Source organism: Thyridium curvatum (assembly GCF_004353045.1).
Source record: "Thyridium curvatum strain D216 chromosome Unknown NODE_127_length_65013_cov_88.210970, whole genome shotgun sequence".
NCBI lineage: Eukaryota > Fungi > Ascomycota > Sordariomycetes > Thyridiales > Thyridiaceae > Thyridium > Thyridium curvatum.
The window spans coordinates 45,586-63,993 of NW_022156882.1; the positions used below are offsets into that span (position 1 = coordinate 45,586).

Genomic DNA, 18,408 nt, shown 5'->3' on the forward strand with positions numbered 1-18,408 from the left:
CTCCCAGCCGCTAGTTTTCCAGGAACCCAAGATCAACCCCACTAGAATTTAAGAGACAGCCCTGGTGCCTCATCAGCTTGTGATTCTGCCCCTCACCAGCACAGCTCAACGCTCCATTCTTTTGCATTGTTCCGAGCACGGGAAAGGAACCGCACGTTTCTGGACACGGAACGGAGCAGATGCGGGTAGAGTCTGCTGTAGTAGCGCCATGAGTTTCGCTATCGAGGTGCCGGGCGAGACCGTGCCCTTGAACTTTCAGGATCTTTGCCGGGCGCTCCAGGCTGGGACCTCTACCGACCACAACCAGAGGCAGTCTGCCGGCACTCAGCTCACAGAGTGGGAAGCCCACGAGGACTTCTTCCCGTCCCTTCAGGTACGCTAGGATCTCATATGCGACCAGACCGTCGTCTCAGGATGGTGAAGGTCCGGCTAACATGACCTCTTCCATCTACCTAGACCGTCTACCTCGACAAGACGCTCCCTCACGATATCCGATTCCTCGCCATCATCCTTTTCAAGAATGGCGTAGACAAGTATTGGCGCTTTTCCGCGTCAAGGAATACCATCAAACGAGATCGCAAGGCCTTGATCAGGTCACGACTGTTCCAAGGGACCATCGACGAGGAGGACAAGCCTCTAGCCGCTCTCAATACCGTTGCAGCGGCCAAGATTGTCCGCATCGACTACCCGCAGGAGTGGCCCGATGCCCTCAGTACCATCATTGAGCTTCTCCGGGCCTCGAGGTCCAGCAACCCCGCCCATCTCTACGGCGCGCTCCTGATCCTGCTCCGCGTGGTCAAGGAGCTCAGCGCGGCCCGGCTGCGCAGGTCCCAGACTGCGCTGCAGGCCGTCACACCAGAGATAGTGCAGCTTCTTGGCGAAATATACTCGGCAAACACGGCCTCATGGTTGGAGTTCTTGACATCCGGCAGAGGAGATGAGGATGCTGCCGACTATGCCATGCAGAACAGCTTGGCAGCCCTCAAGACACTGAGGCGACTTATGACGTCGGGTTACGAATATCCTCACAACTCCGACCTGGTACGGGAAGTATGGGGGCTCTCACAGTCACAGTTTGCCCAGTTCCTGGGCTTCATTAGCCATGATTCGAGGATACCAGCACCGTACCAGGACGTCGTCGGCAAGCACCTGCTCCAGTTCACCAAGCTGCACATCGAGATGTGTGAAGGTCACCCTGCGAGCTTCGCCAATCTGCCAAACAGTCTGCCTCTTGTCCATGCGTACTGGGAGCTGGTAGTCAACTTTGCCGACGTCTTTGACAAGTCCGGGGGCATCAGGCAGAGCGCTGGCGACAACCCGGAAGGCAAGTCCAAGCTCGAGGGCCCACTCCTCGAGAGGCTGGCACTGAAGGGATTGCTCCTCATCCGAGCTTGCATAGCTATGGTCTTCAAGCCTCAGTTCACCTTCAAGTATCGCAGCCAAGAGGTCAAGAAGGAGCAGGAGCAGGCCTCCCACCTCGTCAAGACGGAACTGCTCACCAACGACTTTGTGCTGCAGGTTGTCAATGTCATCATCACGAAGCTGTTCATCTTTAGGCAGTCGGATCTAGAGGCATGGGAGGAGTCGCCGGAGGAATGGGAGTCGCAAGAGCGAGATGCCGGCGAGGCATGGCAGTGGCAAGTACGCCCCTGCGCCGAGAGGGTGTTCTTGGACCTGCTCATACACTACAAGGATATCTTGGGACCACCGCTGTTGTCCTATTTCCAGACAGCGATGCAGTCCGGGTCCGAGATTGTCCTGAAGGAGGCGGTGTACACAGCCATGGGCAGCGCGGCAAGCACCATACACACATCCTTTGACTTTAGCAGCTTTGTCGAGTCGACTATTGTCGGAGACGTGCAGCAGCAAGGGCCGCTGGCAAAGGTCCTTCGACGCCGCATTGCCATTCTTCTGAGTCAGTGGGTGCCGGTCCATATCGAGGACCGCATTCGTCCCATCGTGTTCGACATCTTCCGCCACTTCATGAGCTCAGAGGATGCTGCAAACGACGAGGTTGTCAGGATCACGGCTGCCAGACAGTTCAAAGCCGTGGTAGACGCATACGAGTTCAGCTCGGACCTCTTCATGCCCTACGCTTCTGACATCCTGTCTCGGCTGATCACCATCCTTCGCGAGGTAGAGGTTGACGAGACCCGCTTGGCTATTCTAGAATCGACGCGAGCTTGCGTCAGTCGCATGGACAAGAACATTGCTCAGGTCAGTGATCAGCTGATGGCGTCACTGCCTGCCATGTGGAATGTCGCTGGAGAGGACAACTACATGATCAAACAGTCTGTTCTAGGGCTGCTTTCCAACATAATTATGGCGCTGGGCGCTGACTCGCAGCGCTACCATCACTCGGTACTCCCTCTCATCGACCAGGCCTTGGATACCAGCTCGGCGATACACCAGTTCCTTTTGGAGGACGCAGTGGACGTGTGGCGGTCTGTTATGACTATGGCTCCAACGCCACTCTCTCCCGAGCTGTGCCAGCTGGAACCGCGAATCCACGCCTTCTGCGAATATGACTCGGGCGTTTCCGAAGGTGCGGTCGAGATCATCAAGCGGTATATCATGGGTGGACAGCAAAGCGTCATCGCAGACCTGCGCATCATGCTACCTACACTGGCTGCGCTTGTCAAAGCCGTGGATTCGAAGCATCGAGAGCAGGTTAGTTCTGCGTCCAAGTGCCTCGAGTACATGATCCGCGTGGCACAGGACTATGGCGGAGTAGATGGCCTCCGACTCGCAGTCAGCACCCTCCACAGCCTGGGCTTCCTGTCGCGCATGTTCCAGGAGCTGCACGAGGCCTGGGAGGCCCGCCAGACTACGGGTCCCAAGGCGAGGCCGAGCCGGCTCGACACGATGAAGAAGACGCAATACTTCAACATCTTGGCCCGGATCGCCTACGGCGACCCGGGCTACTTTGCCGAGGTGCTGGCGTCGATCGGGGGCGGAGGAGGAGACCTGGCGCAGATGTGGAAGTGGCTGGTGGACGAGTGGTTCGAGTCGTCGGGCAACATGGCGGACCTGGAGCCGCAGAAGATGTCGTGCCTGGCGCTGACGCGCATGACGGAGCTGCCGGAGCCCGTGCAGTCGCTGACGCAGTCGCGGCTGCAGGACTACCTGACCATGTGGACGACCATCGCGGCCGACGTGCACGAGGGCGACCTCGGCGGCCCGGACGCGCTGGTGTGGGTCGACGTCCAGCCGGACGAGTGGGACTCGCCCGCCAGCGCGGCCGAGAAGGAGTTCCTGGCGCGGGACCCCGTGCACCGGGAGGCGACGTTCCCGTTTGTGCAGGCGCGGCTGCAGGCGCTGGTCGAGAGGGCGGGCGGGCAGGCGCGGTTCGCGGAGGAGTGGCTGGTCAATGTGGACAAGGAGGTCGTTGCCGAGTTTGAGGCGCTGGTGCAGGGCCGGGCGAAGGAGTCGTAGGGAGTGGCGACGGCCCGGCTGAGGCTCAGGAAGGACGACGTGAGGAGATTGCGGTGAGATAGAAAAGGGGATTCCCGTATGGTTGGATTGGGGTGTGTGTGTGTGTGTGTGTGTGTGTGTGTGTGGGCATAGGCGGGAACGCAGAGAGTCTTCACTTAGAACATACCCCTTGGCTTCTTGTCTTGTGAAACGAAGAATGAGTAAAGTAGATAATGAATTATTCTCAACATGAATTGTGTTCACTATGGTTTTGAGCTCCGGGAATCCTACATCCAGTCCAGTGTTTTGAGTCCCACGAGCGACATATTCAGGATACACCTCTATCAACTTTGCCATATGCAACTGTACACACACGCACACACACACACACACACACATCTTTCACAGCTTGCTCCCACCCTCCTGCGGGATCTTGACCACCACCTTGCCCCACGTCTCGCGCCCTCCGAGCGCAACCAGCGCCTCGCTCACCGAGTCCAGCCCGACGAACTCGCGGTCGGTGAACTCGGTGCCGCGGTACTTGCCCGCCCTGACGAGCCGCAGGATGCCCTCCCACACGCCCGGGATGGCCTGCGGCTCGTTCTTGACGTAGGCGCCCCAGTGCAGGCCCACGAGCGAGATGTTCTTGAGCAGGACCTTGTTCATGGCCACCTTTTCGATGCTGCCCGCCGCGAAGCCGACGACGACGATGCGCCCGTTCCAGGCCGTGCACTTTGTGCTCAGGTCCACGGCGCCGACGGGGTCGAACACGACGTCTACCCCCCTTCCGCCGGGCGTCAGGGCGCGCACCTCGGCGGGCCAGGTCTTGGGGTCGGCGTAGGAGACGGCGTGGTCGGCGCCGAAGGACCGCGCCACGGCGCGCTTGTGCTCCGTCGAGGCGGTCGCGATGACGGTCGCGCCGAGCGCCTTGGCGACCTGCACGGCCGCGAGGCCGACGCCGCCGGCCGCGGCGTGCACGAGGACCGTCTCGCCGGGCCGCACGCTGGCGCGCAGCGTCAGCGCCGCGAAGGCCGTGGGCGCCGTGACGAAGAGCCCCGCGGCCTGGGCGAAGGTCCACCCCTCGGGCACGGGGAGCAGGCTGGCCTCGCCGCAGGCGAGGTGCGTGGCGTAGGCGCCCTGGGCGGCGCCGAAGACGCGCGCGCCGACGGGGAACTTGGGGGCCGTCGTGGCGCCCTTGGGCGTGGAGAGGACGACGCCGCCGAATTCCATGCCTGCTGTCCAGGGGAATGCTGAGGATTGGGGCGGGAGGGTTTTGGTTAGATGGCGGAGGTTTACGGAGGATGAGGGAGGGCAGGGAGGAGAGGAGACGGGAGCTTACGAGGCTGGGTCTGGTATTTGCCTTGGACCTGGAGGATGTCAAAGAAGTTTGTGGCCGCGGCGTGGACCTCGATGAGGTACTCGTCCGGGCCCGGGGTCGGGTCCGGGATGGAGGTGACGGTGAGGTCTTGGGGCCCCTTTATTTTCGGTTGGAAAGGGAGCGTCAGTGAGATGCCGCGGGAGCTGGACAGGGGAAGGAGACAAAGTTTCAGCTGACCTTGAGGTACTGAGTTATTCTGATGCCTTTCATCGTGAGAGCTGAGTCGTCGTCCTTTAGACTGGGATGTGAGATTGGATGTGGCGGAGACTGCGGCAATCACTGAGAATGACTTGTGTATCTTAGAGTGGAATGATACAAGAGGAGGGTAGAATGCCTCGAAACGAATTGAGTAGATGATGGCTATGAAATGCTGTCATGGGAAAGCTGACAAAAAGGATGGATATTGAGGATATGTAAGTGCTGTTGCAGCTCGAGGCGGGTCTAGCCAGTACCGGCCACGCCAATGCGGAGTGAGGAGCTGCGATCTGCGGGGGAGCCGAGGCATCGCACGTGAGGCTGCCAAGCTACGAGAGACTAAAGAGCCACGGTCGGCTTACCATTTTACGACTGCCGGGACGCCGAGCGCGGTGAGTTTGAGCATTGCCCGGAGAGTTTATTTTGGTTTTGTTTAAAGAGACTCTTCCTTTGAACGACTTATTTCCATGTACAAGCAGCAGTTAAAAAGAGAAAGACGCTATGCTTTTGTATGCTACAGTGTATCAACATGTGAATTACAAATGTCTAACAAATGAATCCTTCAATGTGGCCGTCTTTTTCCACTCCACTAGCACTCGTGTGGAGAAGAGCGGGTATCCTGCTACAATAGGAAGCTTCTCCTCCCGAGGCTCTGTGATCTCTCTGATCTCTATCCTGCTTCACACACACACATCTAACACCACCCCCACAGGTCATGTCCAACACACTCCATCTCACCGCTACAGCGCGATGACGGCGCACGCGCTCTCGGCCGCCCCGGGCAGGTTCTTGCCCATGCGGTCCTTGAGGAAGCAGCTGGCCTGCGAGTGCGCGTAGATGGACGTGATGTTGGAGTTGTACGTGACGCCCGCGCACTTGGCCTGGCTGTCGGAGCGCCGGCTGTTGAACGACAGGCAGTACTCCATGCAGTCCTCGAACGTGTAGACGAGCGTCTTGCCGATGTCCTTGACCTTGTCGGGCCCGCCGTCGGCCGCGGCGTCGCCGTCGGGCCAGTCGGTGAAGCAGTAGGCCGTGAACTTGGTGCCGTCCTTGGTGTGGTAGGTCGAGGGCGTGGTCGACTGGCAGCTGTTGTCGGCGATGCCCGTGGTGCCCGTCTTGACGGGCACGAAGGACGATGTCGTCGACGACGAGGAGGACGACGACGTCGACGAGGACGATTTCGTGGGCGCGGGAGGGGTCGTCTGGGCGCCTGCCGTGCTTGCGCCTCTGTTTTTGGCAAGGGTTTGTCAGCCACGGACATAGCCAATCTTTGCCGTGCATTCTCGTGACGATCGGAGACCGGAGACAATACTTACGTTCCTGAGGCCGCCGGAGCAGACTGTGTGTTGTTGCTCTTCTGCAGGCCCACGCCCAGACCTGCACCCAGCGCCACGCCGAGGACGACGAGGATCACTCCTCCCACTATCACCCAGAACACGGGGACCGGCAGGCCCAGTATCCTCTTCTTCTCTGACTCTGGCGGTATCACCGACGGCGGCGGCTGCCACTGGCCTGGCTGTTGTTGTTGTTGTTGTTGTTGTTGCTGGTGGTAGTCCTGAGTATAGCCACCTTGTGAATGGTCCGGGGTGTGTCCGCCCTGGGGGTACTCTGCCGTCTGGCTCCCGGGCGCGTAGTGCTCGTAGTACTTTTGCGGCTGCTGCTGGACGACCTCGAGGCCGCCAGCCGAGGCGGGAATGGCCTCGGCGCCGTAGCTATTTTGCAGATTGCCGTTCTGGTAAGACATCTTTTGCTGTTCCCGCAGAGGATCGACCAACTATGTAAAGGCTAGAGGTCCGTCGGCAAGCCGTGATTCCAGGCCGACACCCAAGGGACGTGAAGCTCCTCGGCTGGGAGGAAGGAAGCGACACACAAGGTCACGCAGGAACGCGAGATGGTGATACTGGATCACGGGGAGAGAAAGAGACGGGCCACGAGAGGAGGAGAATAAGCAAATGGGCCGTCCGTCCCATAATAGTAATCTGGTTGATCTACCGACATTGGATACCTACTCCGTACACACTTTTCCCAATGCATGCTCCCTGCCGTAATCATGCTGCCACCACACCCATGCTACTCCCTCCAGACACCAGGCGCGGTTCGAGCCCTCGTACACTAGCACGAGATCGTTTGGACATGGGCCCACTGACAGTTGGTTGTGTTCTTTTCGAGTGAGAGAGACTGCTGCGCATCCAGGCCGTTTTGCCGGCTCAGCCCCCTTCTGTGCCGCCGACAAGCGCGCCATGTGCAGAGAGAATACCCCGGGATGAGCAGGGTATTTGGAAGCATTTGGGGCCCAGGTTTGACAAGCCCATCTCCCATGGACGCCTGTCCCCCAGAACAGGAGACAAGACCGACGGAGAGAGACGGGAATCGAGTCTGAATGATGATCGTCGATCCTCTGTCCACAGGTACCTACCTACCGTTCTCCCAATGGCAGCCCTATCAGCGAGAGTCTCGACGGGTGAAAGGGGGCGCGGACAGGGGCCTGTTCTCCCATCCAGTCAGTCCGTCCTGATCGTGTAACCAGAGGAGGCCTGTCCTCGCCCGTCCTGATCCCGGTCAAGCGTCGTCTTGGTCGTCTCATTCGCCAGTGCGCATGAAATCCACTGTAAGCACTACCCGAATTTGCCCAAGACATGGACATTGAGGCCAAGTCTGGAAGGATCAGCGCCGCGCCGTTGGCCAGGTCGCTCGGGATGGGGGCCACTGTTGCCAGAAACCACGCTGTGGTGGCTTTGCATCCAGCTGCAGGCAAGCATTCAGATTGTTAGAAGTCGGGATATGGGCCCAGAGCCTTGAAGCCTGATGTACGGAGTAACTACCTTAAGTAGGTAGCCACGAGAGGTACACTGCTCAGTTTAAACGGCGGTTAGAGAGTGAAGGCTAAGTTTTAGCGGCTCGATTTAGCGACCACACAAGGCATCCCCACTGCTGGCGTCCATTGGCCAATGGGAGACCCCACAAGGGTTTTCCCAGCCAAAATGTTCCCATCATGACAATCTCGCGTGAGCTTCTGAGCAGCTAGGAAATCAACGACGACGACCTCTGTCCCATCCTGCAGCGAGGTCCTCGACCACCACCAGCCAGAACCATGCACCGACCTGCCCTCCGCGCCCTCCTGGGCAGGAGGCCAGAGCTCCTCAGAGCAACCACGGGCCAGGCGTCATGCCAGACCGCGGGTCGCCGCCTCTCCACGACCGCCTCCCTACGGGCCGACGAGCACACCACCGGCGGTCCCACACCCGCGAAGCCGACGTCGAGGCAACGCTCCGCCGCCGCGGCCTCCCAGCTCGGCGCCCTGGGCAACAGCGGCAAGCCCGACGCGCCCGCTGCCTCTGCCGGCGTCGATGCACGCTCCCTCGGCGGCACCGGCGGCCTGACCGCGACCAACAAGATCATCAATGTCCGCAGCCTACCCCGCCCGCGCGGCGGCAACGGCAACGGCAACGGCAACAGGAACCCCCCCGGGCCCAGCGGCGTCTCCTCTCCCGGCGGCCGCTTCGTCACGCAGCAGCCGGGCGGCCCCAACGCCATCTCCGCCCAGCGCCCAGGAGCCCGCGGCGGCCCCGGCGGGCGTGCCCGAGCAGGAGCAGGAGCAGGAGCAGGAAGAGGCGGGCCAGGAGGCCGCAGGCCTGGCGGTGGCCCCGGCGGCGCGGCCCGCGGCAGGCGCCCGCGCAGGAAGAGAGACGACGGCCCCGGCGGGCGCGACTCCAAGGCCGGCGGCGGCAAGCTCGTCTTCACGGCCGAGGAGCAGAAGTGGCTCGACGGCGTGCAGCAGGGGGTCGCGGCGCCCTACACGCCCTCCCTGACGCTCGAGTCGCTCGTCGGCCACGGGCCCGCCACCGCCAGCGCCGCCGCCGCGCCGCTGTCGCAGCTCGAGACGGCCCTGCGCGGCATGCGCCTCGTCGCCGGCGGCGAGGCCTTCTCCGCCGACGTGCGCAACCCGGCGCAGACGCAGGCCCGCCTCGCCGAGCAGGCCGAGAGCCAGCGGCCCGTCTTCTTCCACGACGCGGCCGAGCGCGCCGCCTTTGGCAAGGACCTGCTCAGGGACAAGCCGAGCGAGGGCGTGCAGAAGGCCATCCTGCAGAACATGTTTGCCGGCACATACGCGCAGCCCCAGTTCGCGGCCGCGGCGACCGACACGCTGGCCACGGCGCGCAACTACCACGACAGGGACTGCACGTACCAGCCCGAGGACAGCAAGGCGTTTGAGGACAAGGTACGGTCCCTGCTGCCCAAGCAACAGCCTGCTGCTGCTGCTGCTGCTGCTGCTGCTGCTGGCAAGAGCAAGGGAAAGGGAAAGAATGCGTAGGCATCGCCGTCAAGAGCTTTGTAGCATAATCCCCTATAGCGGACGAGGGAACACATGTATCATGTACTAGTGTATTATATAGACACACCAAACGGAACTATGTGGCAAATACATGCCGCATGTACTACAAGATCAAAAATGAGACATCTTTTTATACAAGCTACCTATTTTTTACAACCTCGCCTTCCGTACCCGTCTATCTTCCCTCAGGGCGGGGGGTGGCTTTCTAGAAGCTCCTCTGGCTATTGCTGACCTGCTTCAGCGCCTCCTTCTCCGTCCGGTCGATCGCCTCCATCTTCTTGTCCTGCAGCTTCTGCAGCTCCTTGTCCAGGCGGTGCACGTCGTCCGGGGTGGCGCTCTTGTCCTTCTTCCACGCCTGGTGCATCTTGTGCCTCTTCTGGCCCGCCAGGCGCACCTGCTCCCGCCACTCGCGGCACACCTCCTTGACGCGCTTGACCTGCGCGTCCGCCGGCTCGGGCTGGATGCGCAGCAGCAGCACGAGCTCGTTGTCCGGGTCCGCCTGCGGCTGCTGGTTGAAGTCCGGGCTCGCCTGCACGGCGCTCATGACCGACTTCTTCGAGCTCGCCTCGTGCAGCCGGATCTCGATCGTGCGGCCGCCCTGCGGCACCACCATGGCCAGCTGGTCCAGCGGCACCACCGTCCCGCCCGCCGGCGGTGCTGCCGCCGCCGCATCCTTCTTGCCGCCGCCGCCCTTGTGGGGGCTCGCGACGGGCTGGTCGTCGTGGTGGTGGTGCGCCATGCGCACGGGCAGCTTGCCGATGACGTCCGGGTTGAAGCGCCCGCCCGCGCGCAGCTGCTTCAGCTTGTCGGCGTGGAACCGGTCGGTGCGCCCCCACGCCTCCTCCAGCGCGTCAAAGTTGTAGTCCGCCGTGGCGGCCGCCGCCGCCGCGGCGCCGCCCTTGGCCTTGGCCTTGGGGTCCGACCTGACGGCCGACACGGCGTCGTCGCGGTGGGCCGGGTCTACGGTGCCGCCCGAGTGCAGCTTGGACTTGTTCTTCTTCGCTGCGGCTAGGCTGGTGCCTGAGAAGGGCCGCCGGTGGATCGTGGACGGGGAAGGCGCTGCTGCTGCTGTGGAGGAGGCATGCTGGGCGTAGGCTTGCCAGAGGGCGGCTTGGGGAGAGGAGGTCGAGGTTTGACTGCGTGTGGTACGAGGTTAGAACCTGGTCGTAGCTTGCCAATTGGTGCATGGGAAGCTCCTTACAGAGTGGTGATTCTCGTTACGCCAGAGTTGGCCCTGCGCAGCAGGTTCTGGCCCGTCCGCAAGCTCGCCATTCTGGTCTGTCGTGTGGTGTCGTTTGTTGGTGGTGATGTGGGAAAGCACGGAGCTCCAGCTCAGCTCCACCGAAAAGACAGAAGCTGTTACAGCGTTTTAGCGGACCCTGGCACTCACTGCACGAGACACCTTGCCAAGCTCAGCATCAGATCATCCAATCCTGAGCACTCGTGTTGATGCAAGAAGAACAACTTGAACTGTTCTCCCAAGAGAGAGAGAAGTCGGGCGGAATCGCAAAAATATATCACAAACAGAGCAGGGCAAAAAGAAAATCATGAATAGTCTTTGATCGCGGTCGGGATCGAACCGACGATCTTCTGCGTGGATATTGTAAAGCAGACGCACTAACCACTATGCTACGCGACCAGTATGATGATGAATTTGGCTGAAATTTGGGCTTATGTAGCTACTGTCAATTTCCGCCCTTTCCTCTTCCTTTCCAGATCGCACAAGCCCAGCCCAGTAAAGAACTATCATCCAGCGGAATCGAGAGGACATCTATGCCAGATATATGAACGTCTACATATCATCTCGGGGTATAAATCTATGTTCCATAATGCAGGCCGTCCCTCCAAACTAGTCAGACCTCATCCTGCCCGCAACGCGCCTTGCCCAACCCCCCAAGTCTCCATCCCAACGCCGACGACAACAAGAGGCCCCTCGGGACCCAGCATCTCCATAGCCCCCGGGTCAGCCACGGAGCTGTACGAGTTGTCCAGTAACTGTATCTTGCCCACCCGCCGTCCTGTCCCGGCCTCTTCTTCACCCCCCGGCGGCGCAGTCGTCAACAACCGCCACGTCTTGATCCGCTGGTCATTGCTGCCCGTCACAAACACCACAACACCGGCTTGCTCGTCGTGCCGCACGACCCGCAGCGCGTTGATCGCGGCGGCGTGCGCCTTGCTGACCCGATGCCCGGGCCCGAAAGTGTACGCCGCGACTGCGCCGGCAGCGGTGGGGAGGAGATGCGTGACGCCCAGCGCATTGTCGTCGCTCCCCGTGATGACGAGCCAGCCGGCGGCCGCCGCCGCCGCTCCGGTAGACAGGGGCACCAGGTCCAGCGCCTTGACGCTGTTCTGGTGCAGCCGGGCCGCGGCCTGCAATGTGTAGTCCTCATACTCTGCTTCGCCGCCACTGCCAGGATGTCGTCGGTCGGCCTTCCACGCCGTGACGTGCCCGTCCGTAAACGTGACCAAGACAGCGAGACCCCGTCCCCCTCGCACGTCAACGTCCAGGTGCCGCACCTCCGTCGGACAGGCACCCGTGTACCTTCCCTGCGCCAGGAGGCGCCACCCGTCAGCCCTGGCGTAGCGGTACGTCTTGACAGCCGAGTTCGAAAACGCCATCGACACCACCATCCCATCTTCCTCCTCCACGCCGTCCCCGCCCAGGGGCTCCGCGTCGATGCTCATGATCCGCAGGTCCTTGTCCCTGCTCTTGTCGGGGAACTGGGACTCGCACGCCACCGCCAGCCCCTCGTACGCCGAGTCGAGCCGCGACACCCTCCACACGTACAGGTCCTCGAACCCGCCCGCGCTGAGCAGGTACCCGTCCCCGACCCACGCGAGCGCCGGGATCCCCGTCCGGTGCGGGTTCAGCACGGCCACGCACCGCAGGCCGCCGCCGCCGCCGCCCCCGGGCCCCGACGCCGCCCGCCTCCTCCAGACGCGCAGTATCGTGTCCTCGCCTCCCGTGGCGACGTACCCGCCGCCCCCCCGCGCAGCGCACACGGACCGCACCTCCCTGCCGTGCCCGCCGGCCCTGACCGTCCGGTGCGTCGCCCCGCGCTGCGAGTACACGTTGAGCGTCGACGTCTTGGTGTACGCGAAGCGCAGGAGGAGGCCCCCCGCCGCCGCGGCGTCTGCTGCGCCGCCGGATGATGATGTCACGTACGCGAACTTGCGGTTCGCGCCGCCGCAGCCGACGGCCGCCACGTCCTCCTGCCGCGTCTCGTTCCACGCCACGAAGCTGGTGCCCCTGAAGCCCAGGACGACCAGCTCGTTGTTGTTGTCGTCGTCGTCCCCGGCGAACACCGCGCCAGCCTGCACGGGGCCCATGGTCGGGGGGGACGACTCGTGCACCAGCCGCAGGGCGGCCGCGGCGGGCTCCCGGTCGATGGCGTAGATGCGGTAGGCGCCGTCGCGACAGGTGGCGAGGATGTTCGAGGCGGGCGCGCCGTCGCGGCCCGGGAGCGGGGTGAGGCTGGTCACTGCGTCTTTGACTTGCAGCTTGGTCCACGCCACGCACATGTACTGGTCGTCCTGCTTCGCGTAGAGGTGGATAGTGCCTCTGCGAGTTCCCACAATGAGAAACCCTCGGCAAACGGCGGCAGAGGTTATGAGTAGTCCTTCGCCGCGGCCGACGTCCCACTGCGCGACGGACTTGTCCGGTCCGGGGATCGACGTGTCGACCGTGACCAACTTGCCGCCCTCGGGCGCCATGGACGGGACCAGAAGCTGCACGTGCGTCGTGGGAACGTCGTCCAGCCTGCCGTGAGGAATGAAGAGTATACCGGGGATCTTCCTGCCAACCTGAAAAGCCTCAGAGACGTGCCCTTGTCTGTCGTAATAATGCACGCGGCCGCTCCCGCTGCCGATCCACGCCGTCCCGTCCTTGGCGCTGCTGATGACGGAATAACCAACCATGTCGTAGCCGGTGCTGTCGTCGAGCCGTACCGTAGACCACTCAATGTCCCCCGCGGGCCGGAAGACGCCGAGGAACAGCCTGCCAAGCGACGTCGATGCCAGGATGCGGTCCGCAGAGATGAACTCGAAGCTGTGCAGCAGCTCCTTGTCCAGCTTCTTGCCCGCCCGCGCGGCGCGCTCGGCCAACGCCCTGTGTTCCGCGTCCCGGCCCTCCTCCTCGCCGGCGGCCGCGATAATAGCAGCGTCTATACCCGGCACCGTCAGGGCGACCGTCTGGCCGTCCCGGATCTCGTTCTCCTTTTCGGGGCTGGTATCCCCGATGAGCACAATCTTCCAGTCCGACCCGCCCGTCGCGACGAGCGCGTCCCTCCCTTCTCTGTCCAGCACGTCCCTCGCCCAGATATGCTTGCCGGCATGGTACCCCATCGTCCGGACGTGCGTCAGCGTCCCGCAGCCCCACCCTCCCTCGGCGCCCGGCACGTCCAGCCTCCACTCCTGCGTCGTGGCGTCCTCGCCAAAGGAGTACACAGCTACACCACCACCCGCCTTCTCCCCGCCGCCCCGGCAGGCGAACCGCACCCCCCAGATCCTCGAGTCGTGGCCCATGGCCACGGCGAGCGGCCTCTCGGCCAGCTCCATCGCCGCCGCGACCTCGGGCTCGCTCGCGAAGCCCGTCTCCCGCGCCTCGCCGCCCACCCGGCGGCGGATCTCCGCGGCCCGGGCCCCGATCGCCTCCCGCAGCGGCCCGCCGCCGCCCGTCGCCAGGTCCCACACGCGTATCGTCCTGTCGTCGCTGCAGGTCGCGAGCAGGCGCCGCCTGTGGCCTCCGGGCCCCACCGCCTCGATCTCGGGCGAGATGTGCACGCCGAAGATGGACCCCTCGTGGCCCGAGAAGACGTGCAGGACCTCCGCGGCCGTGGCCGTGGCGGCCTGCTGGCCAGACGAGGAGGGGCCGGCGACGTCGCACGACCAGACGACGACCTCGCCAAACACCGTCCCGCCCGCGACCAGGACGCTCGCGCCCGACGTCCACGTCACGTAGGCAGAGTAGAGTATCGGCCTCGACGGCGACACCAGCGGGCCCATGGCCAGCGACGAGCCGGAGCCGGAGCCGGAGCCGCCCGCCACCACGGCGAAGGGCACCACCTCGTTGTGCGCCGTGACCAGCACGCCCCTCCCGCCGTCGGCGGGACACAGCGCCCCGTCGTAGACCAGGTCCGGCGCGCGGCCCCGCGCCCTCACGGCGACGGCGGCGGCGACCTCCTCGTCCGCTGCACTCGCGCCCCCTCCTTCCTCCTCACCGCCGCCACGGATCGCCCTCTCCAGCGCCCCGCGCGACAGGACGGCGACGCAGCTCGCGCCCCAGACCAGCACGTCGCCGCCGCCGTCGACACGCACCCCGTGCACGGCCTGGTCCTCGAAGACGGCGCATCTCGCGCGGGCCCGTGGCGGCGGTGACGTCGGCTGCTGCTGCTGCTGCTCCTGGGCGTCGTAGACGACGAGGTCGGTGTCCTCGCCGGCGACGAGGTAGAGCCTGCTGGCCCCGTCCTCGGACCGGGAGGCTGTGAAGAAGGCGAGGGCCGTGACGGGGCAGAGGACGTGGTCCCGCGTCAGGAGGGACGACGTCCTTTGCCTGCCCGTTGGCTCTGCCGCCATACTTTTTCGGCTTTTTTATGTTTTTTTTCCCTCTTCTCTTCCTCGCCTGGCTCGTCACGTTTTCCCGTGTAAGTAGTTGACGAGGAATGTGAAAGTTGTGTAAGTGGGTGTGGCTGTGGTGGAGGGGGGGCACGCGATAAGATAATTTTTTTTTCTTCGTTCTCGTCCCCTTGGTCAACCTACAAGTTCCATCCGCTTTTCAGACCGTACGAGTTGTCGTTCTCTTGAGCAGGAACACCGAACCAAGCTCGACACGAGAATTGATCGGTATCTCATTCTCGTAGCATCTTGTCCGTCGAGGTTTCATAAGCTTGATCCGTCGAGGTTTTTCAGCACACGTGATAAGACAATACCAGTGGATACCAGAGCGAGGCCGCGATGCACAGGTACCATGAACAATTTCTTAAGGAATATACATCTTGAATCTAGCATAGTCATCTCATGACCATGACAAGGCTCCTATCTATATTATATATAGATCTAGAGAAAAAAACGTTGATCCGCAGAGTCATCATCTGCCTCGTAAGAATGGGCGCCACAAGAGGCACGCCCGCCAAGTCCGCATGATTCCATTACCCATCACTTCACACATTCTCAGTGTGAAACCTGCCTCAGTACTAATGAAATGGGAAAAAAAAACCCATCTAAAGTCCGGAAAAAACGCCCGCGAATGCTCGATCGGAGTTCATAAAAGCAGAAGTTGTGTCATATCTTTGGTTTCATCTTCATACTGGTCGCCCTGACCTGTGGTCTTTTAAAAATGCAAACCGGAACTTTCTCTCACAATCCCAGCTCAGTAGCGCGAGTGCGAGTAAGGCTCGTAGGCGAGGTCGGTGCGGCCGCCGCTGGGATACCTCGCCTGGGGCGCGTAGGCGCTCTGGCGGTTGTAGAAGCCGTTGTTGTGCTGGTCGTTGAGCGGATGGTACTGGCCGTTGGCGCCGCCGCCCATCAGCTTCTCGCCGTCGTCGGCGGCGTCGCGGTGGCGCACGCCGCGGCTCTTGCGGCTCGAGTGGTCGGGCTTGCAGCAGCAGATGGTGAACATCCAGAAGAGCCCCGCGGCGAGGGCGAAGGCGGCGGCGATCCAGACGGCGGCGAGGAAGCGGCTGTTGAGGGCGGCCTGCACGCCGTAGACCTTGGCCGAGGCCTTGACGGCGCCGACGACGACGAGCGAGACGCCCGTGGCCATGCCGGCGGCGGCGATGACGGCGACGGTCGCGAAGCCGGCAAAGACCCAGGTGCAGCACGAGATGGCGCGCGAGCAGTTGGCGAAGACGCCCATGAGCAGCTCGACGCCGAGGGCGACGTAGGCGATGATGAAGACGACCTCGGTCCACTTGATCATGTTGGTGAAGAGGCTGACGGCGTCCTTGATCTCCTTGGGCAGCTGGACCTTCTGGCCCGACAGGGTCATGAGGGCCTCGACGTTGGAGGTCGACTTGTTGAGCGAGTCCTGGGCCCAGTTGAACTTGGCCTTTGTGCACTGCGTCTTGCCCTCGGCGTCCTTGTAGCAGTAGTTCCAGACGTTGATCTGGTACCTCTCGGCGAGGGAGAGGTCCGGGTAGGTGATGTTGTTGGTCAGGGCCGGGGCGCTGCTGGCGTCCACGTTGGCGGTGGCCGACTCGAACAGGTCGGCCACATGGCGCTTGTTGGTCACCTTGTCCACCAGACTCGTGATCTCGGCCGGGCTGATCGACATGTTCTTCAGGTCGACGTCGAACATGTACAGGCCCGTGTTGCCGATGCCGGCCAGGCCGCCGACGAGCAGGGCGATCAAGCTGGCTGCCGTCAGGGCGATGGGCAGAGCCACGCAGAAGAAGCGTCCGACGTTGCCCATTGTGGTGGTTGTATGATGTGGTGGTGGTGGTGGTGGTGTTTGCTTGTTTGTTGTGTGCGGTGGTGTGGCGAGGTGATCCTATTCGGGTCTTGTAGTTTTCTCTTGTCTACTGGTTTCAGGGTCTCGTTTACAGCAGGACACAGGACAGGGGTCGCAGAAGCCCAGTGACGTAAAAAGCGACCGGGTGGTGGTGGTGGTGATGTAGCCAGGAAGCCCGCTCGGTGAAACGAATGGGAAAAGCTCCTGACGAGTGATGGTAGAAAGAAGAAGCTCCCACAAAAGCGAATGGATATGGGAAACCTTTTTCTATCGAAGAGCGAGACGAGAGCGAGAGGGAGGAGATAATACAGGAAAAATGAGAGTGGAAGAGAGGGCTGGGTGCGCAGAGGGATAAATACAAGTACACAGTAGGTATCCCGGTGCAGGAGAGGGATCGCCAGCCCGCAGCAACACCAGTGTGGCACCTTGTGTGGTAAGCAGGTTCAGCTGCATCGCCCTAGCGGATTGGCCTACTCCGTTAGCACTAAGGTACTCTGTAAGGTAGGCTGGAGGAGGGAGCCCGGTCCGTCGCAGTGGGGTCCACCCGCAACGCGCAGGACGCAAGAGCACACACCACGCCAAAAAGAAGGGCCCTGTGAACGTGGGGAGGCGCAGTCGCTCAGTGAACGTGGTCGAGGTGCTACTCCGTAAGCGGGTGCCAAGCTCCCCGGACAACGGCCACAGGATGGCGGCGTGTGGCTAGCACTGTCCTCGGACCTTGCTCAGCCCCCTCTCCTGCTCCCTGGTCTCAGGGGGGTGTGCTGTCTTTCACGGTGCGAGAGCGAGCCTGACCTGTCCGCAAGGTCGAGTCGTTATTTTACTCTGCACATCTCGGCCCGCACACACTCCCTTCGAAAAAAGCTCACCTCCTGAAACAGCCGGCATGCCCAGAGGAGGCGAGCTTATTCGGAATTCTCGATCTCGTCTCTGACCAGGGTTCGCCATTATGACAGGATAAGCTACCTTACATGCTACCATACTTACAAGTACATGCCTATGCCCCAGTAAGCATATTCGCGTCCAACCGGCATTCTCCAGATCACAAGCGCAATGCCATCAGTCTTTTGACTCTTCTCACACAGCAAGCAGCAGTAGCCTATTGTTGATTTGCACAGTATCGTATGCAGATGGAAACCCAGTCCTGTGGCAACAGCATTGACTAATATACTTGTGCATCCCCGGCTGTTGCATAGGGAAAAACCCAGGCTCGGGACAGGTGATTTGCGCCCAATGAGGTCACAGCGCAACCCTGCAGGCCACAATGCTTGCTGGGCCAACACGAGCTCTTGGGGGGGGTTTTGTCGCCGCCGCCATGGCAACATCTACTTGTCCAAGTACTACCTGGATATCAGCTTCAAAAAGGTCATGAAAGTGTATCACTGGTCGTCTTGTTCCTGGCACTGTGATAGTCACCGAACGTGCATCTCGCAAAAAGAGAACTCGACTCGAATTTGCCGCTTCTCTATTGCGTAAGACTGCTTGGCTTTGCTTGCTTGGCTTGGTGGGAAACGCGCAAGCCCACCTGCAGTTGATCGCCGCGCCCAATTGACACGCGTGGCCACACAAGACTTCCACGCACCCTTTCGTGCCTTTCTACAAAGTAAGATCTGAGATCACAGGTAGACAACCCATCGGCGGTCA

General features: G+C 61.9%; 8 protein-coding genes across 8 annotated transcripts; 3 read left to right on the forward strand and 5 right to left on the reverse strand.

Moving 5' to 3' along the window:
* Positions 1–208: 208 nt before the first annotated feature.
* On the forward strand, positions 209–3,435 carry E0L32_011966 (uncharacterized protein; the record flags this gene model as incomplete). Its single annotated transcript, XM_031134753.1, has 2 exons — positions 209–373; positions 457–3,435. 2 exons carry the CDS (start codon positions 209–211, stop codon positions 3,433–3,435), a joined length of 3,144 nt encoding a protein of 1,047 aa, XP_030999676.1.
* A 381-nt stretch (positions 3,436–3,816) lies between these two features.
* E0L32_011967 (uncharacterized protein) lies at positions 3,817–4,644 on the reverse strand (the record flags this gene model as incomplete). The annotated part of the gene is made up of 1 exon (XM_031134754.1): positions 3,817–4,644. One exon carries the CDS (start codon positions 4,642–4,644, stop codon positions 3,817–3,819), a length of 828 nt encoding a protein of 275 aa, XP_030999677.1.
* Positions 4,645–5,727: 1,083 nt separating this feature from the next.
* On the reverse strand, positions 5,728–6,731 carry E0L32_011968 (uncharacterized protein; the record flags this gene model as incomplete). The annotated part of the gene is made up of 2 exons (XM_031134755.1): positions 5,728–6,214; positions 6,304–6,731. 2 exons carry the CDS (start codon positions 6,729–6,731, stop codon positions 5,728–5,730), a joined length of 915 nt encoding a protein of 304 aa, XP_030999678.1.
* A 1,347-nt stretch (positions 6,732–8,078) lies between these two features.
* E0L32_011969 (uncharacterized protein) lies at positions 8,079–9,299 on the forward strand (the record flags this gene model as incomplete). Its single annotated transcript, XM_031134756.1, has 1 exon — positions 8,079–9,299. The coding sequence occupies one exon, from the start codon at positions 8,079–8,081 to the stop codon at positions 9,297–9,299; it is 1,221 nt and encodes a 406-aa protein (XP_030999679.1).
* Positions 9,300–9,525: 226 nt separating this feature from the next.
* E0L32_011970 (uncharacterized protein) lies at positions 9,526–10,592 on the reverse strand (the record flags this gene model as incomplete). Its single annotated transcript, XM_031134760.1, has 2 exons — positions 9,526–10,456; positions 10,522–10,592. 2 exons carry the CDS (start codon positions 10,590–10,592, stop codon positions 9,526–9,528), a joined length of 1,002 nt encoding a protein of 333 aa, XP_030999680.1.
* A 588-nt stretch (positions 10,593–11,180) lies between these two features.
* E0L32_011971 (uncharacterized protein) lies at positions 11,181–13,034 on the reverse strand (the record flags this gene model as incomplete). The annotated part of the gene is made up of 1 exon (XM_031134761.1): positions 11,181–13,034. One exon carries the CDS (start codon positions 13,032–13,034, stop codon positions 11,181–11,183), a length of 1,854 nt encoding a protein of 617 aa, XP_030999681.1.
* A 129-nt stretch (positions 13,035–13,163) lies between these two features.
* E0L32_011972 (uncharacterized protein) lies at positions 13,164–14,696 on the forward strand (the record flags this gene model as incomplete). The annotated part of the gene is made up of 1 exon (XM_031134762.1): positions 13,164–14,696. The coding sequence occupies one exon, from the start codon at positions 13,164–13,166 to the stop codon at positions 14,694–14,696; it is 1,533 nt and encodes a 510-aa protein (XP_030999682.1).
* Positions 14,697–15,687: 991 nt separating this feature from the next.
* E0L32_011973 (uncharacterized protein) lies at positions 15,688–16,728 on the reverse strand (the record flags this gene model as incomplete). The annotated part of the gene is made up of 1 exon (XM_031134763.1): positions 15,688–16,728. One exon carries the CDS (start codon positions 16,726–16,728, stop codon positions 15,688–15,690), a length of 1,041 nt encoding a protein of 346 aa, XP_030999683.1.
* Between the last annotated feature and the right edge of the window lie 1,680 nt (positions 16,729–18,408).